Below are 26,974 nucleotides of genomic sequence, written 5' to 3'. Positions count from 1 at the left end.
CTTTTCATCAATAGGAGAAAGCTAGCGGCCATCAATGCCGATCAAGTCACCCGGAGGGGCTGTGAACCACTGCATTTCTGAAGTCTATCTTTTCCACCGCACTGTTTCAAAGGCTCTCCCATTGAGTTTCTTCTCAAACTATGTTTCTATGAACTAAGGATTGTCTTGCCATTCTTGCTTGCTTGTACTGTATGGGCGGACATGGGACTCGTGGGGAGGACTGTTTGTCTCTGTCATCCGCATTGTACAAACTTACCTCAATTTCTGCCCTGTGTTGTACTTGATATTTGTAGTACCCGTGGGCTCCCTGAGGCAATACGCACGATTCAATGACAATACTCGCCTCCCTAACAAGCTTTGCTCACTTGCAGTTTCGTCAATTTCTTAGTATGCCGCCCGAGCGACGCTGCTACAGCCCGAGTACTCCAAGTGAAGGCCATGTTTGGACACATTATGGCAGTCTACAGCACAAATTTGCGGGACTAAAACGATGCCGAATTGCTGACTCCATGACCTTGGTTGAATCAGACTTGACTTCCCTTGCGCAATAGTCAAATCCTTAGGCAACATTTCAAGCTCATCAGAGTTGCCATCTCCCTAGGTGTCTGCTGAGAGTACAGCAGCGGCCGCATCGTAAGAATTCAACCATCACCAGACCGATTTCACATTCAATCCCGGTAGGGCCTACTCCCGCTGCTGACGGAAAGCCTCACCCGCAGACTCCACAGCAAAACAAATGCCAAGACATGACACATAATCGTCGTGTCATGATGTCTACGACAACCACAAGCAATATCTTCAAGCCCGCCGATCACGTTTCGGGTGCGTCGCAATGCATGCGCGCCTTTCGCCCTCCGAAGAAGTCTAAGCGCCATTACGACCTTCCTTACCTTCCGGTACGGCCGGCAATGTCATCTGATGTTTCCGCAAGACACATCCACCAAGACAGGGCAGCCATCAAGAAGCAAGGAGCCAACGGCTTTAACGACAGAAGTTCTCTAGGGGTTCATGACGGCTTTCGTTTGGGTCTGGAACAAGGCTGTGGGGTGCCTTTGGGCAGGATCAGGCTGAAATGGTCAAGACTAATCCGCGTTGGACGGACCAAAGGGGAGGAAAGGGTTCTGTGTAACGGGGGGACAGGGGCTATCGTTTCTTTTCGAGCAGGCTGGGAGAAGGCGGCGCGACTGTCTCTCGCTCGCCTCGCCTTGCCAACCGCCGCCGGGGCGGCTTCGGCCGGAAAGTCCCAACAGCGAGAGATTCGACGGCCGAAAGATGGTGGCGAAAAGGAAACTATTGACGAGGCTGGACTATCACCTCTGTGGAGGTGAGCCGATTGTGATGTGTGTGGTCATACAATTCAGGCACAGCCGACAAGGATAGGGAAAAAAAAAAAAAAAAAAGAACAAGCGAAGGGATATTTTCGTCTTCGTTCATGCTCATGTCGGTCTCTTCTTCGGTGGAATCTTTGGGCATGCAGAACACACCCTGGACCATCAACCCGTCAAGTCAGTCTCGGCCCTGCGAGAACAAGCCCATCAAATCTAATCTTTTCTTTCCCATTTTGACTTGATGTGTGTTTTCCTCATTGAAAAGGGGGGTGAAGGGTGTCGTCGTTTGTTGCGACTTGCCGCCCGGTATTGCCGCCAGCAGCCGTCGTCGCCGTGAAGATTACGGACTCCGGCCTTGCGCGCGCGCGGCAAGCGGGCCAAGGTGGACGAGAGATTGAGGGACAGATACAGGTACGAGTTGGCAGCGCAGATGACACGCCCCCCAACGGAGAGGGGACCACGTGCTCGTTGCTTTTCTGGAAACCTTCTCGATGGGACGGGGTTACATCGGGATTGGGGCCTGAATTGATGTCTGCCTTAACCATTGCTTTTTCCTGTTCCTCTTCTGGAGAGGGAACCAGAGAGAAAGAGAGAGTCAGGACTGAAGGGTGTAGGTTCCGTCATGGCTTGAAGACCGAAGCACTGTGAGAAGGGGACAACGGCCGGTGGAATTGAATGAAGACAGGTTTCTGACGCATGCGATGTCGTCAGACGGGTAGATGCAGCGGAGGATCGATACAGACTGGGCTCTGGAGGCGAACGAGCAATACCTACTTACGGACAGGACACACACTTTTCTCTCGGCGTGCCGTCTGATGTTACAGCGGGCCTGAATGGCTGTCTTGGTTTGATCTTCAGTTCATCCGATGTTGGTTGGGAACGCCGTTCCGAAGAATACGCGCTGCCCGGTCTCGTCTTTTCCCCTCTTCGTCTACTTACACAGCTACGGTAGCATTCTACCCCAAGTGGCATCCTCATCCTTTCGTCTTGGGTGTCGTTTTGCTAGCCGAGTCTTCAGAGATATTGCGAATGCAGGTAACCGGCGGTATTTCATGCGCAGCTGGTGTGGTTGATCTTGTGGTCCAGATCGACATGGGGGGTCTTTTTCTCTGTGTGGGCGCCGCGCGGACTTTCATGCGGCGTGCTGACGGGCTGCAGAGAGACGAGGCTTCTAACCAACCACACGATCTTACACAGTGCAGTCGCCCCAATGCAAGCCGCCGAAAGCCACGTTTGGGGGCAGGCTACCACGCGCGTTGTAAATCTCCGGTTGTAGATTTGCTGGGTTGGAAGTGATGAAATCTCACATCGTCTCTCATCTGGTCATATTCCCGGCTCGTCGTCGACAAACAATGCGGCACGCGCCCGGGGTTTCCGATCGAGAAAAACCTCCGACGTGGGAAGAAGTTTTCCCATCGGCGGTAGCGAATTCCTCCGTGAGAAGTGACGAGGTTGAGGACACCCCCGGCACACGGGTGGGATGGACGTGATGGATGGACGGAGCATCGTGCCCGCGGTGGGTATTGCCGGCCGCGTGAAGATCGCGAGATCGCAAGATGCGAAGAGGAGGAGTTTGGTGGTGGGACGCCCACCCAGCACCCAGTGCATCAGCGAGACGAGAGAGCCACACACACGAACGCACAGATGCAGGAAAAGTGATCTGTCTCTCCCTCGGGGATGGGGTTCTTGTTCTTTGGGGGGAAAGTAATCGGCAGACCCTTGTCAAACGACAGGGATGGCATCCCGGCGAAAGGGAGGGGGGCAGATCGAGAGGTGGACTCCGATTCTTGAATGTACCCAACCGCAGCACGCATACATTGCTTTTTCCTTTCGCTTTTGCGAACACAAATCTTCTCTTCTTCTCTTTGGCTTGGAGGATTTTCCCTTTTGACACAGCGTGGGCAACTCACAGACTCCTTCAGAGGGAGGGATTTCTCTCTTACCCAAACAGGGTCACCGTTTCGGATCTTGGGCGACCTGGGGCTGAACGAGATGTCTGGGCTCACACATGTCTGCTATCCCGTGACCTGAGCCCGGGACGATCATCCTGCTCCATCGTAGAAGGGGGGCGGCAAATAGCGCCATCCGAGACTTTTAACCTTTGAGACATTCTCGCTTCTCGAGTGCTTTTGCAAGCGCCATGTCTGGGCTTGAGGCAGGCAAGGGATGATGAGGCTCTATGAAATGGCGTCGAGGGGCGGGGCGTCTGATAGTGCCCGAAAGTGTCCCAGCCATGCGGAGATCACGACTCGAACAGGAGTCAGGGCAAAGAGGGTTGAGAAGCCGCTGTGGGCCCTTTCTCGCGGCCGGCGACTCCCGTCGACGGCGTCACTGCTAGAGGCATGTAGGGATAGACGGGGGGATGTACCACAAGGATCGGGGAGGCCAGGCGAGGTGGTTAGAGTTTGTGATAAGAAACGATGGAGAGAGGCAGATCGAAGTTTGGGATCGCAGCCCGTGGACGGGTAGTTGCAGCCGGGTAGATTGCGTTAGGGGCCGCGCCGCCCGCCCGTTCGATGGTTGAGATGGCATCTGGCGGTGACAGCAGCCAGGAGTCATGGATGGGAAAACCGGGTATTCCGGGAGCGGGTACGTCCGTAGATGGCGCGTGTTTGTTGCGTGTTTTTTGTCGACAGGATCATCTACGGCGAGGACTTGATGTCTGTGGGCGAAACCCGCGGGTTCGAGGTTGCATGCGGTTGATCCCGTCCGGCTTACGAGAGGTGGAATAAGCAAACGGCCGGGGGGGTTGAAGTGAGGGAAGGGGAAGGGGGAGAAAGAAACAAAGACTTTGACTGATGGCAGGAACTCAAAAGACGTTGAAGGCGTGGCATTTCTTGACTGACATGTTCGAGTCGTACGTAACGCAACGGCACGCCCACCTGTCCCGGGAACGATCCACATGGACCACACGGGATGACACGGAAGGGTGAATCGAGAAGCGGTGAAACCGAGGCGAGGGTGCGAAGGATGAATAGAGTACCGCTTCCAGATTTTCTTTCTGTGGAAGAACGAGAGGAATCGAGATTTGCTGTGTTTGGAAGTGTTGAAGGGTCCGCTTGCTCTCTGCTCAGGGGCCGGGGTTCACGGGGAAGGACGCGGAGCATGGGGTCGTGGTCGGCAGTGGTACACGTGTTTGGCGGTAGGGCAGCGCAGGCTTCGTTTTCTGGCGAGGAATCCAGCACTATGTCGCAATGGGCCGCCATTGACGGCCTTCCTTGCGTCTTGGAAGGCGTTTTGGCAGAGACGAATCTTTGACTTATCGCCGGGGGAGGGATCATGGGATGTCCGCGGAATGGCCATCCTTGCTCCCGAGGACCCTTGCTGCTCTTGGCGGTGTTCGCCATCGTGTTTCCCCCTTGCCGAATCGCTTGCCTGTTTGAGACGGAGGATGAGAGATATCGAGAGATGAGAAAGCCTGGGAGGAATCATCGCTTGAGGGTGACGGAGTGTGGGATGAGCCGGAGAACGATGTAGATTGAGAGGTGGTGATGCTTCATGCCCGGCTTCGGTCAGTGACACCCACCATGAGGTCAAGAGGAAACCGGTGAGCACCTCACATCCATGCGGCCAAGAGACCGCCACCATTTTTTGATTATTCTATCTAACTACCTACCTAAGCTATGGCTATGGGCGACCTACGGACGGCTTACACCAAGACCTGTTAACCGGGACATCTCCTATGCAACCACCCGCAGACTCCAACCGACCAGCCCCTCCTCCACAACACCACCTTCCCCAAACCATCCCCTTTGCCGAAAAAACGATATCAGATACGATGATTAAACCTTGTAAGTGAGAGCCTCGCGCACTAGCCGAGCGATTAAAACCTTTCCACCGGGTAAAGAAGGGAAAGCAAGCCAGATCCTCCCAAGATACCGCAACGGGTACCCGCGCTGGTCCCAGCCCAAAAGATTACATCCTCCTCTTGATGCATTTTCCTAAACAAGATGTTCTCCGATGCCGTGCACCATTCCCGGTTGTCTCCCCCCTTCCCCACACAGTCCCGATTGCCTTCCCCTCAAGACACAGACGAAGCCCGTCGCCGCATGCCGTCAGGCCGATGCGTCTTGACGCACCCCTCGCACCCAGGACTGAACACGTCGGGCAGCCTCTTGAACAACTCGGCGCGGTAGACGTACCACTCGCGATAAAACTTCCACTCCTCGAGGAACTCAGCCCAGTAGACGAGCCGCTCGACCAGCCAGCTGTCGCGCAGGCGGTCGCGGACCCACTCGGCCGACTTCTCCTCGCGGCCGGCGTACGTGCGGAGCACCTCCGGGCGGAGATCCGCGGCGCGCTCGGCCGTGTGGTAGACGAACTCGGCCCGGCGCCCGCGCGCGGTGAAGTAGGGCACCGAGCCCCACTCCACCACGGCGCGGGAGCCCGTCAGCGAGACCACGCGCACCGTGCAGCAGATGCACTTGGCCTGCGCGAGGAAGTCGCGGAGCACGGTCGAGGCTTTGGGGGTGCTGGTCCGAGGGTGGAGCTGCATGGTTGCTGCTGCGCCGTTGGTGGTGCTGCTGGTGATGCGATGCGATGCGATGCGATGCGATGCGATGCTACTGTTGGCGTTGCCGCCGTGGACGATGGCTTGGAGGAGCTGCGGGAGGCGGCATCGTTAGTCTGGCCGGCTGCCTGCGTCGACGACGGTGGGATGATTGTGGGATATCAGAGTATGCGGTGTAGGAAAAGGCAAGGCTCACGAGGGTGTTGTCGATGGTCTGGCGTCATCAACACGATCGTATCCAGATTCGTCCGTGAACTTGGCAAAGGGGTACGGATACTGTGTACTGCGGTACAGAACACGCGAGCGAGCGAATGTATCTCGAAGTGTCCAATCCAAGACCGGTTTGTTCTTTTTCCTTTCTCCCGTCCCTCTCGTTGCTTTCCCTTTCCCCCTTCAGGCCTGACGGGCTCCGATCCCAATCCCAAATCTCGACCACGCGAGGATCCTGATTGCTGCTTCGCTCTGAGCTGGGCTGCGGTGCTAGGGCTGGCCTTGCAGCGGAAGCGCGACGGGAGGAGCGAATCCTTGACACGAGGGGAGAAGCTGGATGTGGTTTGTTGTCTTTGATCCAAAGGGAGAGGACGGACGGCGGCGGATGGGCGAGGCTAAGGTCGGAGGGACGGGACCCATGCTTTCCCATGCAAGGATCGGGAAGCCCAAGTCAATTGTTCATTTATAGGGGCCTCTTTTTGCTTCTCCCTATGGCTATTCTCGTTACCCCAGCTCTGGCTCTGCATGCCTTGCTTCCCCATGATGTCTCACTCGCCTTGGCAGCGAGGCCCTGGTTCCTCTGGCGGGGCCCGCAATGATGCAGTCCCTCATCTGGGTGGCTTTATTCTTTCTTCCCCTGAGCCGTCATAATGATGAAGGAGGGTGGCATGCGTGTCTTGAAGACTTTGTAGCAAGAGCCGAGGAACCAGACAGAGAGAGAGAGCCAGAAAAAAATGAAAAATCGGAGAGAGCAAGGAGCCGGGTGGTGGTGGTGGTGTCGTCCCCTCGCTTCATGCTATCGTTGCCACGGAATGCTTTCTTTTTCCGCCCCGTCTCTGTGGACACCCATTTACGAGAATAAAAAAAAAGTAGAGAGAAAGCGACAATTGTGTGCCAATGTCACTCTCCCAGGCTTCTTCTTAGTCTGCTCGAGCTGCCATCCCGGGTTCGAAGTCAGAGAAGAGACCGGGGTGGCATACCCGGGCGATCGCCCGCCCCAATCGCGCGGAACCCCATCTGCGGACGCAATGGCGCTATCACATCTCAGAACGCACGACGCATGACAGCGCCACGCCAGGATTTCCCGCAGCGCGTTCTGCTGCTGCTGGTCGCCCGTCTCTTGCTGCACCTCTTTCTCTGTCTCTCTCACTGTGTGTGTGTCTCGACTCAGTGAGATGGAGGGCCATCAAATGGCAACCTCCGTCTGGCTAGTCGAAGCGAAACTGCCCCTCATCCCTTCATCTCGCAGTACGATCTGTCTAGACCTTCGAGGAGCAGCATTCTATCTTCGGGAATATTACCATGCAGGCAGAACAACAACTCCTCCCGGCTGATTTCCTCAGACTGGATTGATTGATTGATTGGTAACCCGTCGCGCGACCAAACACCGCACCGCACTGTCATCGCTGGTCTGATATTCGCTGGGATGTCCGTCTTCCGAGAAAGCATAGCGCCGAGTTGCGTGCAGGGGTAGACGACGGCCTCGGCCAACAAGGCTGGTCCCGGCTTGGAGTTCAAAATGCTCATCGTATCCCCCTCCCCTCCAAGCGTCACTCGTGAGCAGCAAAAATTCTTTCTTTTTTCCCAAAAGCCACTTAGCAAAGGGGCCGCCTAGAGTCGGGGGTGTCGAGAAAGAAGAGGGCACTTCTGACTCGGCCTCTGCTTTCTGCTGTTCCATTCTCCATTCCAGCCCCCGTCGTCTCTCGGTGACCAAACGATAGACGGCGGCCACGAATGAGCGAGACCGCGCTCGAAGACGAGCCTGGGCCAGGGCAACGCTGATTTCTTTTGGCAGACCTTCGTTTTTTTTCTTCGTCTCTTCTCTCCCGCCCACCGCCAAATGACATAGGTAATATTATTCCCATTTTCTTTTGGCTTGAAACAGGGCTGGCTTCCACACGAAAAATCCACCCTCTGTTCCCTTGATAATCTGTTCCGTTCGGTTATTCACACACACATAATTACAAGGAAAAACAACACAACATCTTACCTTTCCAAAAGAAACCATTCCGGATATGCCCAAAGTCCACATCCTAGGTACCTTCCCACCCCCCTTCCCCTACACCCACCCCGGTCTTTCTATCTGGGAAACGCCTTGGCGGGCGCATCGAGACTCAGCCGGGGGTGGGATGAGAGAGGGAAGGGATAGAAACGTGCGTGGGGATCATCTCTCACACGGCACTACACTACCCATCCCCATCAACCCCCCATGTCGTCGGCCCTCGCTCGCAAGTGTCCCCATTGTAAAAAGAAGGTCGGTGCTGCAGCCACTTAGGCTTAAGATCTTACATATACCCGCTCGTCGAACCAGCACCTCGGGATGTCGGACGTCTTCTGACAGGCTACTCCTCTCACCGGTATCTGTCGCCCCTTGCACTTGCCTTGACCGAGTTGTCATGCCAAGTCCCCATCTTTTCCCAGTCTAAATCGACTTCACACACAATCACACACAACGACACACCTGTTGCTGTACGTCTGACAAGCCCGACGTTGGGTTGGGAGTCTGTTGCTGACAAGAAACCCCATAGCAAACAAACCCGTTTATCCCGCCATCCGCCGTCTCCATTATTTCGTCTAGCGGCCCCTCCCTCGTGCGGTATCCAAACAGAACGGAAACCCAGGTTTTCTTGCAAGCCCGCGTCAACCCGCCCTCCAAACCAGCTCCAACCCAACATGTGCGAGTGGTACCGCCGCAACTACGCCTGCGGGCACCACTTCACGGGCGCCTCCGAGTGGTGCTACCGCTACAGCCAGACGCAGAAGCGTTGCAAGGTCGTCGTGACGCAGGTCGACTACGACGCGTCGGTCTGCAAGAGCTGCATGAAGAAAGGCCACAAGACGGAGGTGCCGTGGGAGCACATGATTGACCGGACCAAGTACGATCCCAGCCGGGACGAGTGAAGATGAAGGGCCCTCAGCTTTCTCTTCATTGACGACCTGTTGGGGATTGGTGGTATATGCAACAACGACAACATTTTGAACGACAACGGAATACCCAGCAACCGCCGTAATGACGGTACCAAGCGGCAAGAAAGCCCTGACACGGACAGGAATCAGGCACACCAAAACAATGCCCCCTCCTTAATGAATCGCCCTCAAACGGCGTGGGTTCTCTTTTTTTTCTCATCATGGGCGAGACGGATATTCTCCCCGCAGCGGCGTTGGGCAAAACGCATCGGTATCGTGTAGGTAGCCGCGGACATGGCTTACTAGAGCATCAGGGTTCGGCGCACCTTATACCCATTTGATTTTTCGGTTCCTGTTGAGGAGTCAGTCTGCGTTTCTGTTTTTTGCTTTGATTTTCACAACAGTCTGTTATTTTTCTGTCTTCTCGGTTTCCCATTCGGAATTTTGGAGTATTGGAAGCGGGGTCTTCGCACCAAAAAAAAAGTGTACTTTACCAGTCTGTTGATGATTTACCCCTCGGATCGGTTGAACCGACCACACACTCAATGGAAGCCAGTGTTCTACTGCCTTGTCAACTTGCTCCTTCAGGTCTTGGTGAACTCGCTGAGGCTCTCGTATCTATCTGTGTTTCCGACATCGGCGGTATGCTGTGTCTGCCCCCTCGTGTTTCCAGGGTCGATCAACGCCGTGATACAGCGAGGAATGCGCCGGTGTGGGATCTCAGACACGAGCCTGCCGGAGCTCGACACTCAGCCACTCGCATCCCATACCGAGCCGGGGAAGGTCAGATGACATCCCATGACGAGCTTTCCGTTCCACCTGGGGCGGGGTCGAGATGCGTGGATCTCACGCGCGATGGTCCAGCTGCATCATGTGCATGTGCGTCGGCGGGAAGGACACGGCACAGGCACGATGCTAGGCCGTTTGTGGGAGCGGCTAGGAGGTGAGACAAGATTGACGTGAGCCGCGATGCACGATGGTGCCCGCGCGAGCAGAGACAAGTCTAGCTGAGACACACATGGCGGAAGGCTTGATAGCTGAAGGCGAGGGGCGTTTGTTGTGATCGGGCTTCACGTTCTTCGGGATGGGAGTATCGGTGGCTGGCGTTGCTGGGCCGTCGAGGGACCCGTTTGGTTCCTGGCGGGGCAGCGGGCTGGAACAGAATCTCAGGTTACGATAGGGTGCGTTGGAGTTGAGGTAGCTGCGGCTGGACTGGCCTCTCCGGAGATGTTGACGTCTGGTCGAGGCGGGACGGGATGTTGGCTTGACGTCGGGGGTGCACGGACGATGCCGGAGGTCAGCTCCGGGCTCCGGACACATGGCGGCGGCCCCTCTTCCGGAAGGGAGAAGGTTTCGGGTGCCCTGCGTGGCCTCCGCATATTACAACGGCATTTGAGGGCCAGCTCTGTAGGTCTCAAGTCCACATGGTTGACTTGCTGGATGGAAGACTTTCGTTATAAAGAAGCCGTTTCTTGGCAATACTCGGCTCTCTCGAGGTCAATCTGAGTCGACATCCACTTGACCTCTGTTCAAAGAGAGACAGCCCTCTCGAGATTCATGGAAGGTTATTGCTCTCAGCTCTAACCAGAACGTGAGAATAGGCATTGGCTTCTTTTTGAAGCATGATTTGAGTTGGCATCAGTTTTGACCACACGCATACAGGAACCAATACAGCAACAGCGACATGCACTTGCAACAACTGCCGCCAAACAGTCGCCAGTGCTCTATTCCATTGATTATTTATTAACCACAAAATCAAGTTCTCAAAGACGAACTAATGTCTCGAGTAGACCGTCTTTCATCAATCGATTTGGCAAAAACCGGACCAAGGCTCCGGAGTGCATGACACCGGCGGCCCAAAAACGGCGCAACTCCCCACCACCCGCTGAGTCCTCCACTTCGACGGCACCACCTGCCCTTCTGAATGGCCCATCGCCGCAGTCGGCTACTCAATCGCGACACCACCAAAGTGACCAAACCTCTTTCTCCCCCACGCAGAAAAGTAACCTAGCCGTATCCACACTTTTAGCAGACCATTAACTAATCAAGGATGAGCATGCTCTTGTCCTGTCAAATCACGCTGCCCGAATCTGATTAGCTGAGGGCCTCGGCCAAGGTTCCCAGGTTCATTTTGCTGTCGCCGTCGCGGTTGAACGTCGCCCGGCGCAAGGATTTTTTTTTTCGCGCGCAAATCTCGCCTCTGTCCTCGCTCACGCCACGAACCGAGCCGTCCTTAAAATTTCGCTCTCGTCGCATTGCTTTTTCCAACTCTCCGTCACGGACGAATCGCATCATTTGCGTCATTTCTGCAAATTCCAACCTGTTTAGCAAATCGGACGATACGCATTCTTTGCGACGAACAGCAATCATGGGACAGCCATCCTTCGCGGCATCGAATGCCATCATCTACGTCACTTATGGACTCTTCCTGTACGAATCAAAGTCCCCCACATTGGGAACCTTTTCATGACCCCTTCCTTGCGAACGCTCTCATCGGGAAAGGACCTTTCGCTGACCATGCGCACAGGATCACGGGAACTGCCATTGCGTGGAAGTTCCGCAACCAGTCCAAGGGAGAGTTCCTGTCTGGTAACAGGACTCAGACGGGTCAGAAATCCCCTCACGTTCTTGCGATCGCGACCACAACCGCGAGGCTCCATCCATCTTGGAGCGCCACTGTTCCTTCACCTTGCTAGTCGTCTAACTGGACACCACCCGACTAACCTCTTCCTCCCCGCAGCCTTCCCCTTGGCCCTCAACTTCATCGCCTCTGGTGAGTGAGGAAGACGCGAGAGCGCTTCTCCGGCCCGAATCATTCTCTTGAGAACAAGAGAGCGGCAGAACGGCAGCAGCAGCAGCAAGAACCACGAATCCAACCCAGCAAAAGCCATGCGCGCAGAGACGACAGACTTGACATGAGAGGGCGCGACATCGCTCCTCATGCCCCAGAGTATTCATGAGACGAGCAAGATCCAGGGTGCCACATCCGACGAAACTGACAGGCAGGTTCGTAACCCAAAGATCAACAACAGTCCTCGCGGGCACCTCCCTCTCTTCGGTTTGGCCTGGCGGACTTGTCCCCGTCTGCCCCGTCTGCCCCGTCCACCCCGACCTGGAACACGGCAGCAGAGGAACCAAGTCCCCAGACCGGCCGAAGAGCGGGCGGGACCCCGAGGATGCGGCTCACTACGGGCGCGGATTTGAACCAGGCGGCGCCGGCATCCACCCTCTCACTCCGAGAGGAGATGCCCGTCCCCGGGGAAATGAAGCTGAGATTGTACCGTAATTACTCGATCAAGTTAATGCTTGCGTGGGAAACGTGCTGCCGCTCCAATATCTCTCCCCCCTCCTCCCCCCTTCTTGTGTGTGTGTTGGTAAACTAACCACCCCAGCCCTCGGCTCCGGCATCCTCTTCTCCTACCCGGAGCTCGCCACCATCACCGGCGTCCAGGGCGTCGTCGTCTACGCCCTCTCCTCCTCCCTCCCGCTGCTCATCTTCGCCGTCCTCGGCCCCATCATCCGCCGCAAGACCCCCGAGGGCTTCGTCCTGACGGCCTGGACCCGCCAGCGCTACGGCACCATCGCCATGCTGTACCTCAGCTTCATGACCCTCGTCACGCTGTTCCTCTACATGGTCGCTGAGCTCTCCGCCATTGGCCAGGTCGTCAACGCCCTGACGAGCCTCGACGGCCTCCCCGTCATGATTGTCCAATGCGTCATCACCACCATCTACACCTGTACTTACCCCCCATCCTCTCAATCTCCCATCCTTTCACTAACATCCCTCAGCACTCGGCGGCTTCAAAATCTCCTTCATCACAGACAACCTCCAGGGCGCAATGGTCGTCTGCCTCATCATCATCGTCGCAATCACAATGGGCGTCAAGACCGAGATCGACACCTCCCTCATCGACACCTCCGGCCTGCTCAAGCCCACCCTCCTCGGCTGGCAGCTCCTCTACATCCTGCCCATCTGCATCCTCACAAACGACTTCTTCCTCTCCGGCTTCTGGCTGCGCACCTTCGCCTCCAAGACCGACCGCGACCTGCGCATCGGCGTCTCCATCGCCGTCGCCGTCATCCTCTGCGTCCTCACAATGGTCGGCGTCACCGGCCTCGTCGCCGCCTGGTCCGGCGCCCTGCCCCTCGACCAGATCGCCGACTCGGGCTCCGTCGCCTTCTTCCTGCTGCTGCAGCAGCTCCCCGCCTGGGTCGTCGGCATTGTTCTTGTTATGGTCTGCACCCTCTCCACCGCCGCCTTCGACTCGCTCCAGTCCGCCATGGTCTCCTCCGCCTCCAACGACCTCTTCCGCAACCGCCTCAACATCTGGTGGATCCGCGCCGGCGTCGTGCTCATCATCGTCCCCACCGTCGTCATCGCCCTCAAGGCGCCCTCGGTCCTGCAGATCTACCTCATCTCCGACCTCGTCTCCGCCTCCGTCATCCCCGTCCTCGTCTTCGGGCTCGTCGACCGCTTCTATTGGTGGCGCGGCTTCGAGGTCGTCGTCGGCGGCCTGGGCGGTATTCTCACCGTCTTCCTGTTCGGTCTGGTGTTTTACGAGGGCGACGCGCAGAAGGCGGCGAATTTGCTGATTATTTCAGAGGGTTTGTATGCTGACGACTGGAGCGTGTTTGGCGCCTTCGTCGCCGCCCCCGTGGGCAGTTTCCTCTGGGGCTTCGGCGCGCTCGGCGTGCGGCTTGGTTTCCAGTACGTGATGGCCAAGAAGAGCGGCCGCCGCTTCGACGCGCTTGACGGGCCTGTCGGCCCTGGCTTCACCCCCGACGCGGATGGCGTGCCGCATACTGTCAACTCCCGTGAGGAGTATACCGACGTCACGTCCGATGTTGAGATTGTCAAGCCTGCTGGCAAATTCTTCTAAACGTTTGACCCAAGCCAGCAAACAGGTCGTCTTGGACGAAAACATACATAGGGTGACGAAGTAGGGGGAGATTTTAATTCTGTATTTCGTGGTTGGAGGAGTTCATTCCGCTCCAATGCAACCGCGGCCATTTTCCAGCCAAGATAATCAGACACATATAATACACTCATTACATGTTTTTTGCTCCTCATCCACACATTCCCTCCCGCCGTGACACCCATCTTACGCCTTGAAGCCGCGCCTCCTCTCAAACTCCGCCGCCTCCATCGCCGCGACCTGCGTCTCCTCAGCCTTCCAGCGCTCCATCGTCGTGACCTTCGTGTTGCCCCACACAATCCACTTGCCGGGCTTGTACGTCTGGGGATCCAGGCTGCGCGACAGCACGAGGTATTCGTTCAGCTTCTCCACGCGCGTGCTGCTCGGCACGGGCTCGCCCGTCTGCTTGTCGACGCGGCCCAGCCTCTGGCTGCTGACGATGCCGACGACGGCCTGCTGCAGCAGCGGCGACTTGCCCACGGGCGGCAGCATCGCGAGGCGGTGGCTGAGCAGCTTCGGGCGGCCGTCGTAGGCGAGCAGCTCCCAGGTGAGCTTGTGCGTGGTCTTGCGGCGCGAGATGGTGGCCGAAAGCGTCTCGTAGAGGTGCGGCACGCAGATCTGGCGCAGCGTGGTCTTGTCGCCGGCGGCGATGGCCTCGGCGAGCTGCTGGTGTAGGGCCTTGGCGGTCGGCACGATGGAGGAGGCCTGGAACTGCGCGCGGGGCCGTTTCCAGAACTTGGGCATCGATTGGAGCTTCAGGCCGGCGAAGACCATGAGGTCCTTGGCGAGTTGCTTGAAGCGGGCGAGGAGGTATGGGTAGTAGGGCTTCGGGGTGCTGGCGAGGGGGAGGGGGACGAAGGTGCCTGTCGACCCATGGTGGTTAGCTGGGGAATGCAGTGTTATACCGGAGCGTACGGTGACGTACCAGGGAGCAGCATGTTCGCCATGTTCTGCTGTTGCTGCTGCTTCTCCATGTTCCTGGCGGAGAACTGAGCAGAGGCCTTTTTGTCCTGGGCGGACATGGCCTTGCTCATCATTCGCATGTCGGCGGAGGGGGGTTTGGCGCCGGCGTAGCCCCTCGTCGTCGCAGGTATCCTCCTCGCCGTGGTCGGGAACGAAGCGCGGAACAAGGTCTGTGGACGCATGGCAGCTGGTCGGCCCAAGCCGAGTAACGGCCTCACGGCGCGGTATACTGTGCTGCTGCTCATCGTTGTCGTGCGGGCGAAAGCGATGGCCTGACGTTCCCGGGGCAGAACACTGCGGCTGGCGATCACCAAAAATCTCCAATTGACGAAAAAAAGATTGGTCCAAGCTTTCGGGACGTCGTTTTTTCTCGAACGGCCCATCGGTGTGGCGCAGGCAGCTTGCGGCGTGAATGAACGCCACAGGTGTGGCGTGTGTCGGCCAATGAGCACAGCTTCAATGGACGTGCTCGCGGTTGTGGGCCGTTTTATCGTTACCCGGGGGTCCAAGCGGCGCAGGCTAACGCTAGACCCCCTACTCACATAGGGGGCGAAAGAATAGGGTTTCTACGTAAAACAGAGGGTTTCTACTTATATTACTAAAAGTAGTATTTTTTAGTATTAGCTTACTAGATTAATAACTTTTTATAATATAATTTTTAGCTTTAACTATATTATATAGTAATAAAAGTAGTATTACTATATTAATCTTAAGTAAAGCTATCTAGCTATATATATAATACCTATATACTTAGTATAGATATTAATAAGTTATAAATAATAACTAAATTATTATTTTCTATATTATTAACAATATATTTTTATTTCTGTGAACATATAACATTCTTTTATAATAATAATAATAATAATAACGCTTAACTTACTTTAACATTCTATATAAAATAAACTAATAACATTTAAGGTATAAAACCTTATATAAAAATACTCTATTTATTAATTAAAGAAGTTTTAAATTAGTTAATATTAAATTAAATTTAGTACTTTTTTAGTAAACCTTAATAAGTTTAATTCTTAATCTTTTTTAGAACTTTAAGTAATTAGCTTTTTAGAATTTTATAAAGTACTCTGAAATAGAACTTATACTTTAATTAGTTTAAAAAAATATTAGCTATCTCTTTAATAATAAATAAAGTAGCTAGGAAGCTAATAGTATTAAACTATATAATAAATACTACTAAAACTAAGTTTTTAATCTCTATTAATAACTTTAACTAGCTATTTTCTTTAAGTAATATAGAGATATTATAATTAGCTTAGAGAGTTTTAGATACTTTCTTACTACTATATAGGATACTTTATAGTCCTTAGTAATAGCTTAAATTAATAATATTATAAATAGAGGTTTATTAAAAAAGCTAAAATAGAAAGTTTAATATTATATAATATATAATACTTATATAGCTTATTTAGTAAGTATTAAGTAAGTATTACTTTAATAAGGTATCTTAGTAGTTAGAATTAAAAGAAATAATTAAAAAAAACATAGTTTTAAGTTATAGTATAGTTTTAGAAAGGACGTTTTTTAGTAGTAAAATAAGAAAATATAACTTTTATACGACTAGCTAGAAACCCCCTTTTTTGCGTGGAAACCCTGTTTTTTCGCCCCTTACGTGAGTAGGGGGAGTTTTGCGCTTAACGTGGCTGACTAACGCCCCCGGGTATTTCTGTTTCTCTTGGAGGGAATGACTGGAAATGACGACGGAAGACGTGGAAGGTGGGTTAGGGGATCCGCCGCCAACGTAAGGAACGGGGCATCCAAGGCGGGACCGGCTGTAGGGACCCTGCTGGGCTGTGGTCGACATTAATTGCTTCAGCTCAGGGACTTGGGGTTGAATGAGATGCTGTGTCAAGTTGATGCTTTTCGTGCTTTGCGCCCTCAGGTGTGATACGCGACAGCTAGGGTATCTTGACTACCTACACGAGGCCCGAATGTAAACGTTGGTTGACTTGGTGAAAGCCTCCAGGAAGGCTGCTGTTCTGCCATGCCCCAATTTCATGGAATATTGATAAGAAGCTTCGTTGTTTCCATACACGAAAGTTACAGCTCTGCGGATAACTCGGCCAAGCTCGTGTTACTCGCAAGACGGCAACCGACATTCTCGCTTGCATCACGGGAACTATCTGCCCCCTCGCACTGCCAGTGAAGCTGCGTTTGGGCTGACCGTTTACGTGTTTGAGAGATTGGGCACTCATGCGGATGTGGCGCTTCCAGAACTCCACGAACCTGTCCGTCCACAGCTTAAACCATCCAATTGCCATCAACCACCGTACCCTTACTCTCTCTCCTCTGACACCATCCCCAAAAGACTATCCAGACACACCGTATCCAGTCAATTGATAACAAAGACGGGCCCAATGCAGAAGGTGGTGCAGGCATCCCAAGGTTCCATCCGCAGCCAATGACACAATTTGCAAAGAACGCCCGCTGGCAAAATAGCAATAATCCCACACGCACACACAAATAATCTTTCAAGGTTCTGCAGCAGTATCCCGTCGTATCGTATCGACGGTGCCTGGGTATTTCCGCAACTGAAACCACAGACGCAATTGCGGGCACGCGACCCCCGTCCCCATCCAGGGTTCCTGTCATCACTTCGCTTTCCCGCAGGAAAAAAAGTGCCCGCCTGCTGGCTGCCCCAAATCTCCAAAACGTCAATCCGTCCGCCGCCCAAAACCCCCCGGGCGCCGTCGTCGTCAGGTCCGAGAAAAAACGAAAAGGACAGCTACCCAATTTCGAAGAAAGTCAAAGCTCCCGGGAGCTCTATCACCTACCCTAACGGTACCACCACCACCACCGCCAAGCCGGCACCCGAACAACCATCCGTCAGACAAACGCACCGCGGCCAAGTCCGCCGTCCCCTCCTTCCTTCTTCCAAGCTCAAACCCCCCCAGCCACGATAACCTCTTCTTCCTCCTCCTCCTCTCCTCGTCTCCATCAGTATCCTTATCCATACAAAACAAACCACCAATCCCCCAAATCGCCACATGCCACACTCCTGAGAAACCTCCTCCCATATGGCCACCAGCCCCCGACGACAAACCTAAATGGCCCCTCCCGGCCCCCGACGCCCCTCCACGACCTCCTCCCAAAACGGCCACCCTCCTCACCACCACCGCGACGCCCCCTCCTACCCCAGCGGCACCGACGACATCGACCTCCCGCCGCCCTACGCGAACACCCACAACGCAGACCACATCTCCTCCTCCCTCCTCGAGCCCCGCATCGCCGTCGTCCTCAACGTCCCCAAGGCCTGGCGCCCCTGGCTCTTCGCCTGCCGCCTGCTCTCCATCGGCCCGCACATCTTCTGGGCCCTCTCCCCCGCCGTCACCCTCCTCGTCCAGATCATCCCCGTCGCCGTCCCCGGCGGGAAGAAGGCCGCTGCGAACCTCGCCGCCGCGGGACTCGCGAATGCCGCCGCAGCTGCTGCTGCTGCCGGGGCCGCGGCCACGGGAGGGCTGAGCTATGCCGGAGGAGGAGTTGCTGGAGGGGCCGGGGCGTGTCCGCCGAGCAATTGGCCTCCGGCGCACCCCGCGATACCGTTCCCCTGGACGGAGATGTCCCTGGGTCTAATGTGGGTGCGTAGTACACCAGATCAGCCCTCTAAGTTAGGGAAAGCTAGCTGACAGCTTGGTAGTGCGGCGCATCGGCCTATCTCTCCTTCTTCTTCATCGACTGCCTCATGTCCCGCTGGTCCGTACCCTTCTCCAGCTTGAGGGAGCTATAATAGCTAACCACGCGCTCGACAGGTTGATCAACTACACCCCCTCAGCAACCATAATCCGCATCCTCACAATGAACGCCACAAACGCCTTCCTCACGGAGCGAATACTCACCTTCTCAGGCGGCTTCGAGGACCCGAGGCTCTTACTCCCGGGATGGGTCACAATCGCAACAGTCAGTACCACCCCTCTTTCTGTTTACCCTTCCTCACTAACACACATCTCCACGGCCAGACCCTGACGATAGCCTACCACATCACCCAGCGCAGCATAAACATCAAAAAGGAAACCTCCACCTCGATAAACATCTTCTCCATCGCAAGCTTCATCAGCATGGTCTCCCTGCTCGCGCACCTCCACTACAACGGATCAGACTATCCCGAGAAGCCCTTCGAGTCGCTCGCCCGCCTGCTGCTCGAGCTCGCGCGGAACGTCGTGGGCGACGGTATCATACCGGCGTCTTTTGACTCATCCTCCACCACCGCGAGGACGGAGCTGTGACGACCGGCTAAAGCAGGCGAAAAAGCACGAGGGGAAGGCACATAAGAATACAGAATCATACAATCATCACATTCGGATGTTGGGGAGTGGTCAAAAGATACGGGGGCATGGGAACAGCGATGTTTTTGAATGTTTTCGTCTTTTTGTATGGATGGATGCCCTTTTTGGTTTGAGAAACATAGATACCCACGATCAAGGAATAATTGGGCTGGTTAATGATGGGAAATGTTAAAATTGTGGTGGGCGCATGAGCTTGACAGTACCTACGTTCTCGTGTGTGGGCATTTAGCGCGATTCCGGTGGTGACTGACGTCTTTTCTGATGATCTCCAAAAAGTATCCGCGAGTCACGGTTGGGCAAATTGAGTTTGCATTGGGTGCAGTCATACGCAACGTTATCTAAACCTTGCAGGCTTCTGGAACGATGCAGCGCGTTGGGTTATCCGGGTTAGCCGTAGGGCCACTGAAAATGCAAATTCTGCAGCAGGTGTGACGAAGGTGTCAATTTCTAAGACTATAATCTCTGGGCTGCCCGACTATCAATGAAAGTACGGCAAGCCCCAAAAGATATCTCGATATCTGACTTATCATCATCGCGTCGGAGAAGACGCAAGTCGCCCTAAACCATCACGCCGATAACCTCTTCCGTCGGGGAGATGGTATACCGTCCTACTACGTCGATAACGGGCGCCACACTGCGCGGCGGGAGACTGCCAGGTTATTCATGCCTGACACTCCTCGAACCCGGACGTCAGCTCCGCAAACACATGCTGTGGTGCTGTGCAGGAGCGGCGGCGACCTGCGGCGGGCTTAGAAGCCGTGGACCTTAATGGTCTTGGCATCAAGTCCGAGACCCTCCTTCTTGTTGATGAGGAATTCCTGGACGACCTTGCGCTGGTCACCCTGGAGCTGGATGACCTCGCCCATCTCGCTGTCCGCTACGATGGTGCCATTGCAAGCTAGGTTGGGTTAGCTTGATTGCGGAGTGAGAAGGCGGGGTAGCTAGCTTACCGAATTGCTTCTTGATGACCTTGAGAATCTTCTTCTGGTCGAATTTCTTTGGAAGACCCTGAACGGTGGTCAGAGTCTTTCGTCCATTGCGTTCTGCGTCGAAATGTCAGCGGTTGTCCTCATCCGAGTTTGCGCACGGCTGAGCATGGCACGTGCGGGATTTGTCGTCGGCAGCGACGGTCGGGGGTGTCGGGGATGAGACGTACGTTGGATTCGTATATGAATATAATTTTGAGCCTGTTTGGTCTCTCCGGTGTCTTCGTCGGCTTCGGCGAAGGGGTCTACGGAGGTGGATGTCAGCGGATCTGTCTTTGGACATGGCGGTCAAGGAGAGGCGACGTGTCCGGGCGTGATGTGACCGACGACATCGCGGAGACGCGACGACGACGGGGCGACACGTGGAGCAGACGTCGGAGAGGCAGACGTACCGTAGGTCTTGAGATTTTCAATTGACATAAACTCGTCTGTTCGGGGGTGACTGTGGGAAATGGGTTTGGTTGAAGGGATGAAAGGTCAGCGACAGACGGCTTGCGGTAAGCGGTCTCGCTGCAGCGGGCGTTTAGATGAGTGGTAGTTGGTTCGTAGCTGAGTAGCGCGGATGGATGTCTGGTAGCTAAAGCTGGCGGGAAGGCTGGCGGTGATATACGTGACGAGAAGGTGGCGAAGTCAGTCGGAGTCGAGAGTTGGCGAGGCCTGTTGGGTTTTGTACGTCGGAAGATTTATGGGGGTGGGTGGTCTGCAGATCGATGACTGATGTTTGTGGAAGTTGGGAGAAATGACGGACTCGGTCGGGTACGGGGGGGCTTGCTCAGTGAAAGGGGGGGTGGCTCACTGCCAGCTGCATCAGTGTGGGCTTCGGAAAGGCCAGAGAGGGGCGCAGGTGGGAGGCACGGGTGACGAGGGGCAAGGCGCACGGGCCCCCGTCGCCCATCCAGCACCTCCTCAGCGCCTGAGAGGTGTGGGAAGGCACTGGACTGAGTGCTGACCGCCGTGGCCGATGCCTGCCCAGAACCACCGCCTGGGAGAGCGCTTACCCTGTGCCTGGTGGTGATTGGCAGATAAGGCAGGCTCCGATCGTTCTGGCCAATGAGCACCGCCCTGAGGCAGCCCACGGAGGATCCACCAAGCCCACCACCACTCACCGCACCTCGCTGCACTGCACCAAGCTGAACACACACACACACACACACACTCTCGCTTCATCACCGACATCAGTCACAGACAGCAGCCATCATCTCAAGGTTGCTTTTCGCAGTGACTCTCGCTCACAACTCACAACACATCCATCCTTTGGACCAGCTCACCCAGTCAAGCAGCACCAGATAAGATAGCTAGAGTCACAGTCAGTGCAGTCACGCCAGCACGGCCCCCACCCAGCACCCAGCTAAGGCCGGCCCTTCTCAAGGTCGCCTGCGAACCATGGCTAGTTGCGGCCTAGTGCTGGGGAAAGCAGCAATACATGCACCGTGGGCCGTACGCAGTAGCACGAACTGTTCCTGCTGCGTACTTCGTATCTCAGCAACTAGAGATACCCATCGCCCACGTACAGCCACCCGCGACCACCGGCCGAGCCCCTGCGCTACCGCGGCCCTCTCGTACCCTCCGCCCAGGTATCCCATCAGATCCCGCTACCTTCCGCCCAACTCGGGCTGAGACAATGGCCATCATCTGACGGGGAAACAAACACGACCATCAACCAAACCTCGCATTGTACCTTGGTCTAGCAGGGAAGGCGCGCGGTCGGCGATGCCATGCGACTCGACTCGACTTCTTTACTGCGTTGCAGTCGCACCAAAGAAGAGTCCGGATCCCCCTTGCATCCATCCCGCCGGACGAGTGACCCATCCCACCGTCCCGTCCCCACCTGCCGCCAGCCGGTCCAGACAATAAAGTGGCCAGCCCGGCGTTTCCGTCCTGCCGCATCCAGCGCTGCGCCCAGCCCTACGGATCATCCGCATCCGGGCTTTGCGCCGATAGAGCCTCGATCTGGGCCGTGCAGCAATCTGGTGGTCAAACCGGCCTTCCAATTATGACATAATACCTACGGCAAATTCCATACAGACGGGCGCCCTCAGTCCAGCTCCGGTACGGGCAGATGGTCCACGAGCTTCAGATGCGTCAGCCCAAGTTTCTTCAGAGCCTCAACCGCGTTGCGATCCCTCAGCTCCTCCGTCTCCTTCTGCGTCACCAGCACAAAGTCCTGCTCCAACAGCCAGCTTCCCTCCTTGACCTCGTACTTCTCCGCCGTCGCTTTGTCAACCTTGTCGAGGTCCACCACGAGGCTCTTCTTGACACCAAACACCGCGTCCGACTTCTCGTACGGGTCTCCCCGGATGTACAGCGCACTTACTTGTCGTCAGCTTATCTCTCAATCTCCGCATGCCATCGGGAGAACTTACGTGATCAAGTGATCCCAGCCCTTCTTCTCAAACATGAAATGCAGATGCGCAGGACGCCAGCAGTGTCGGCCCAAATGGTCCAGCAGCTTTCCTACAGGTCCGTCGTGCGGAATGGGATAGCTGACGGGCTTGATTCCCTGGAACCAGAATCGCCCATTGTCGTCAGACACCATGACGCACCGCTCGCTCGCCTCCGTCCGTCCCTCGTGCTGCACGTCATAATGCCCGCTGCTGTCCGTCTCCCAGATGTCGATCTTGACCCCAGACACCGGGTTTCCCTGGCCGTCCTTGACTGTGCAAACCACCAGCAATGGCTCGCCCTCGGGATCTCCCGACATGTTGGCCCCGTTCTCCAGTGTCGGCGCATCGTGCGTGTGGAACGGGCCCAGGACGGAGCCCTCGGTCGAGTCGGACGGCTTGGGGTGGTTGATGCTGTCGACGAGCAGGGAAAGGCCGAGGATATCGGACAGGAGAATGAATTCCTAGCCCAGTCAGCCGGTTCGTCTCTTTTCTTCAAGGATCACAGAGGACCACTTACATGCCGCACGTCGCTGCTAATCTGCCCGCACCCCACGAGGAAGTTGAGCGCCGCCATCCACTCGTCGGTGCTCAACCTCGTCTCGCGCGCAAAGTCGTGCAGGTGCGTGACGAGCCGCTCCATGAGGTACTTGAGGCGCGCATTCTGGCTCTGCGAGTTGATGCGGATCGTGTTGGGCGTGATGTTGTCGATCGTCAGATCCAGCAGCTCCGGTGTCTTGTCCGCCATGTTTGCTGTTGTTTTTCCTGGTCCAATTGCAAAAGTTCCTCGACCGTAATCCTAATCCTTAAAGGTCGTCCGGAATTGAACGGTTAAGTATGTCTCCCGCCCGTCTGTGTAAGTTGCGTCGTCGAAGCTCCAATGCTAGGGGGGACCCTCTTTATGTAATGCTCGGTAATCACCAAGCTCCGAGTGGACTTTTCACTTCCCGGCAGCGTATCCCGTCCCGTACCTGATGTGCCCCGCGTCACCTTACTTTGGTGCTCGGTGATCCTCTAACAATGATACTTTACCGAGTCGTTGACGTCGCGGGTGATTTCTTAGCCGATGGTTATGGCCTCTCTTTCGAACCACTTTGCGCGGGCTATGAGTCGATATTTAATAATGACTTCAAAGCGGCTGAATACAAAAAGAGCCCTACGTCAGGTACGTTTCAAAATGCCCCAAGAATGCGAAAAGTCAACGCCGTCTCGTAGCTGGCGGCAGTTCCCTTACCCCTCCTTCTACAGCACAGCACTCCAGGGGAGGAGGGGGAAACAGCATAGTGGACGAGAATGCTCTGCGGGGTTTTAGCGTCGCTCTTGCCCCGCCCCCACGTCAGTCGCGGAAAGGTGGAGGCGAGCACGGGCCCTGAGGGAGTCTCTCCCCGGGTCTTGATTCGGGACTTGAGAAGCGGAGGGCTCGGGAGGGAGGTTGGATGTGTAAGCGGCGAAGGGGGGAGGGCGGTCGGCGAGGCAGCGTGGATTTACGGATTAACGGGGCCGGGGGTGTATCTCCGGGTCTTAACTTCGCCGTGATTTCCCGTTTATGGTTTGCCTTCATAGACTTCTTCGTTCTCTCACCTGCCAATACATGCGAATGGGAAACGGGTTCTGCAATGGCAAACACCAACATGCCATTCGCGCAATCATCCGGGATTACGGAGTAACAAAATGAAATGCTTATGTGTTTTCTTCTGATCAACGGGTATGCAACGACCTCTCTTCCCGAAACCACACATGCAACCGACCCAGCACTTGCAAAAACCACAATGACCCGCCCGCCAACTCCAACGGCGACACGCCGCCCTCGCAAACCATCCTCAACCAACACGTAACTCCCAAGCCTACTGAATCCCCGCCGGCACCGACCCTTCACCCTCCGTCCCGCCCTCCCCCGCCCTCGCCGCCGTCTTCCCCACCGGCTTCCGTCCATACACAACATATCTGCCCCCAATCAGCAACCTCCCACCACCTCACACGGGGAAAACTCACATCGGCAAATACGCATGCGTCCGACAATCCCGCAACGCCATCCTCACCTCCGCGCAGAACGCCAACGTCTCGTCCCGGCTCCAGCCCAGAAACCGCGTAAACAGCGCCAGCGTAAGCCCCTCCAGCCCGGTATCCAGATTCGCGTGCGTCCACATCCCGATCTCCTTGTAATGCGGATCCCTCGGCCACCTATTCATCGGCCACTTGCTCGTCCACTCCGTGACCCCCTCGAAGCCCGCCGCCTCCATCATGCGCGCGTACGCCGGCGCGAGGTCCATCCGCCGCCCGGCCTTGGCGGTGCCCTCGCGGAAGAGCGTCGACAGCCGGTGCAGCGGGGATGAGGGCGGGAGCGTGCCGTCGTCGCAGCGGTAGGGGAGGGCGAAGTCCTGCATCTCGAGGTAGCCGCCGGGCTCGAGGTGCGCGAAGGCTTTGGCGAAGAAGTCGGGGTAGGAGGAGATGGAGCCCGCGAGGACGCGGCCGAAGATGAAGTCGAAGGGCTTGGACCAGGTCCAGTCCTTTTCGAGGTCGTCGAGCTCGAAGGAGAGGTTTGGGGGGACCCATGATGGTTGCATGGGGCTTAGGTCGACGCCGATGACCTTGGTGGGTGTTAGTGAGAGTGAGACGGGGAAGGTGAGTGTTTGACTTCAGCTTCGGGGTGTGCGTCGGCTAAAAGAACATTAATGCCATCTCATGCTGGCGAGGGAAGGGAGCCGTACCGTATTCCATCGCCCAGATTCCCGTCCCGGTGCCGCAGTCCAAGACACGCTTGTTCTCTTCCTCGCCCTTGGGACACAGACACAGCTTTCCGCGGAGCGTCAATATCCACATGTGGTGTTGCAAATCTGTCTCGCATCAGCTGACGAACCAACGCCTCACTCTCAGTGAACTCTCATACCCAACCGCTCGGCTTCCCTCTCGTCGTTGGGGAACGAGTACTCTACCAGCCCAACCGCATTAGTCGCTCTGTCACATCCCGACGACCAGCTTCACCGCAACTTACTCCCCGAGCTCATCGCATGGTACGTCCGCCCATTCTCAACATGGAATCTCAACACGCTGCTCCGGATCGACTCTAAGCTCTCGGGCGGCTTATTTCGCATTCGCAGTCAGTTAACAACATTACCAACCGCCGACATGAAACTCAGACGCGTGGTCCATCAAAAGGGGGGAAGGAAAGACAGAAATGTGGGGATCGCGCAACTCACCTGGGAAATGACAGAGTCGGAATCAAAGTCATCAGGAGCCTGTTCACCAACTTTCATCAGCATCAACCCAAAAGCATCTTGCAGAAGCGAATCGAGCTCACCAGAGGCTGCTGTCCCGGCTCCGGCGACGCCATCGTGGATATGCCGTCGTCGTAGAATGAGGTTGCAAGTGTGGCGACGTACGGCCAGCTCGAAGAAAGGCAAAGTAGCTTAAAGTGGATAAGGACTGCGTTTGAAGAAAGGTGTGGGAGCGGAAGCGGAGCTTAAACTTAGGGAAGCACCCGCTTTCGCATTTTCCCCTTGGGGGAAGCGAACATCAGATCGACCTGTCTCCCGCGATGGCCGCGGAGCCGGGGATACCCCTGGCATGGGACGTCGTAGATCCACCGAGCGGCGAGACCGCCGACTGCCGGCGTTGAAGAGGTCCAGGCATAAAAGGGAGCTTGGACCTTTAATCTTGAAGATTATGGGTGGTGTGTGCAGGGTCCTCCCGCGAGAATGGGTTTGTTTGGTTCCGGGGAGATTTGGGCAGGAGTTTCGTGGGCACTTGGCGGCGGCGACGTTTGATTTACTGTGTAGGTACGGGATGTAGGGGAGGGAAGGGCGTCGGGGGTTGAGGGTCAATGTCCGATCCGCGGTCTGGCTACGACGGCATGACTCGAGGTTATTTTTGGGAAGCAAGTGTGGTGATGATGGTTTTGTAAAATTTCCACGGGAATATGAACCTTCGTGGGAGATGTCTCGCCTCTGAAATGAGGTCATTTGAGGGACCGTGGTTATTTTTGGGCGCTGCGTATGCAGAGGACTCCGTGCTTCCCGGACCACGTTCCCGAGGGTCCACTTTTGATTCGGGAGGATGGCCGGGGAAGTGGGGTCTGCCTCCGAGGTTAGCTTCCGGGCGGTTAGTTCGCGTCCCAAACGGGAAGGCGCCGTAAGGCGTCCATTTCGCAGGTTAAATGAATTTCGCAGCCTACCTTATCGGAGGATAAACAGTGATGTAAGCCCAGTAGAGAAGCTAGTGAGGAATTGCAGTGTACATATGCATGGTCTAGGCCCGAAGTCCATTGGACGTTGGGGATGCAGAAACATTCGAGGCGCTGCCACGTAAGACTGCATCTCGCAGACCTGGGATAAACAGAACCGTCAGTGAATGCAGTGTCACCAGTGTGTGGGCCACAGCCTGCTTGTCGAAAGGCGCCGTTGCGGCTGGGCAGAGGCGTCCCCCGCTTGCTTCCTGCAGTCAGCACAGCTTTTTACTTCATTCCCAAGTACTTG

The 26,974-nt window shown here is 55.6% G+C and overlaps 8 protein-coding genes across 8 annotated transcripts; 3 read left to right on the top strand and 5 right to left on the bottom strand.

Annotated features, from left to right (window-relative positions):
- Nucleotides 1-5,349: 5,349 nt before the first annotated feature.
- On the bottom strand, nucleotides 5,350-5,823 carry CGGC5_v011404 (uncharacterized protein; the record flags this gene model as incomplete). Its single annotated transcript, XM_032032744.1, has 1 exon — nucleotides 5,350-5,823. One exon carries the CDS (start codon nucleotides 5,821-5,823, stop codon nucleotides 5,350-5,352), a length of 474 nt encoding a protein of 157 aa, XP_031887862.1.
- A 2,434-nt stretch (nucleotides 5,824-8,257) lies between these two features.
- On the top strand, nucleotides 8,258-8,949 carry CGGC5_v011403 (uncharacterized protein; the record flags this gene model as incomplete). Its single annotated transcript, XM_066152526.1, has 4 exons — nucleotides 8,258-8,291; nucleotides 8,390-8,517; nucleotides 8,577-8,639; nucleotides 8,710-8,949. 4 exons carry the CDS (start codon nucleotides 8,258-8,260, stop codon nucleotides 8,947-8,949), a joined length of 465 nt encoding a protein of 154 aa, XP_066008088.1.
- Nucleotides 8,950-11,323: 2,374 nt separating this feature from the next.
- Nucleotides 11,324-13,835, top strand: dur3-1-0 (putative urea active transporter 1; the record flags this gene model as incomplete). The annotated part of the gene is made up of 5 exons (XM_032032746.1): nucleotides 11,324-11,385; nucleotides 11,483-11,562; nucleotides 11,696-11,728; nucleotides 12,348-12,692; nucleotides 12,745-13,835. 5 exons carry the CDS (start codon nucleotides 11,324-11,326, stop codon nucleotides 13,833-13,835), a joined length of 1,611 nt encoding a protein of 536 aa, XP_031887858.1.
- Nucleotides 13,836-14,057: 222 nt separating this feature from the next.
- CGGC5_v011401 (uncharacterized protein) lies at nucleotides 14,058-15,079 on the bottom strand (the record flags this gene model as incomplete). The annotated part of the gene is made up of 2 exons (XM_032032747.1): nucleotides 14,058-14,734; nucleotides 14,797-15,079. The coding sequence occupies 2 exons, from the start codon at nucleotides 15,077-15,079 to the stop codon at nucleotides 14,058-14,060; spliced, it is 960 nt and encodes a 319-aa protein (XP_031887857.1).
- A 2,820-nt stretch (nucleotides 15,080-17,899) lies between these two features.
- Nucleotides 17,900-19,075, top strand: eos1 (N-glycosylation protein eos1; the record flags this gene model as incomplete). The annotated part of the gene is made up of 4 exons (XM_032032749.1): nucleotides 17,900-18,430; nucleotides 18,490-18,545; nucleotides 18,602-18,749; nucleotides 18,809-19,075. 4 exons carry the CDS (start codon nucleotides 17,900-17,902, stop codon nucleotides 19,073-19,075), a joined length of 1,002 nt encoding a protein of 333 aa, XP_031888060.1.
- An 809-nt stretch (nucleotides 19,076-19,884) lies between these two features.
- Nucleotides 19,885-20,541, bottom strand: SUI1 (Eukaryotic translation initiation factor eIF-1; the record flags this gene model as incomplete). The annotated part of the gene is made up of 4 exons (XM_032032750.1): nucleotides 19,885-20,033; nucleotides 20,086-20,178; nucleotides 20,292-20,366; nucleotides 20,514-20,541. The coding sequence occupies 4 exons, from the start codon at nucleotides 20,539-20,541 to the stop codon at nucleotides 19,885-19,887; spliced, it is 345 nt and encodes a 114-aa protein (XP_031888061.1).
- A 1,615-nt stretch (nucleotides 20,542-22,156) lies between these two features.
- Nucleotides 22,157-23,250, bottom strand: npcC (Hydroxyquinol 1,2-dioxygenase; the record flags this gene model as incomplete). Its single annotated transcript, XM_032032751.1, has 3 exons — nucleotides 22,157-22,430; nucleotides 22,485-22,966; nucleotides 23,023-23,250. 3 exons carry the CDS (start codon nucleotides 23,248-23,250, stop codon nucleotides 22,157-22,159), a joined length of 984 nt encoding a protein of 327 aa, XP_031888062.1.
- Nucleotides 23,251-24,346: 1,096 nt separating this feature from the next.
- Nucleotides 24,347-25,833, bottom strand: LAE1-5 (Secondary metabolism regulator LAE1; the record flags this gene model as incomplete). Its single annotated transcript, XM_032032752.2, has 8 exons — nucleotides 24,347-24,446; nucleotides 24,495-25,090; nucleotides 25,138-25,160; nucleotides 25,211-25,336; nucleotides 25,390-25,431; nucleotides 25,495-25,582; nucleotides 25,700-25,738; nucleotides 25,801-25,833. The coding sequence occupies 8 exons, from the start codon at nucleotides 25,831-25,833 to the stop codon at nucleotides 24,347-24,349; spliced, it is 1,047 nt and encodes a 348-aa protein (XP_031888063.1).
- Nucleotides 25,834-26,974: the final 1,141 nt, after the last annotated feature.

This window comes from Colletotrichum fructicola, assembly GCF_000319635.2.
Source record: "Colletotrichum fructicola Nara gc5 chromosome Unknown KSG_Nara_v1_contig06, whole genome shotgun sequence".
Lineage (NCBI taxonomy): Eukaryota > Fungi > Ascomycota > Sordariomycetes > Glomerellales > Glomerellaceae > Colletotrichum > Colletotrichum fructicola.
This window is presented reverse-complemented; position numbering and strand designations above follow the sequence as displayed.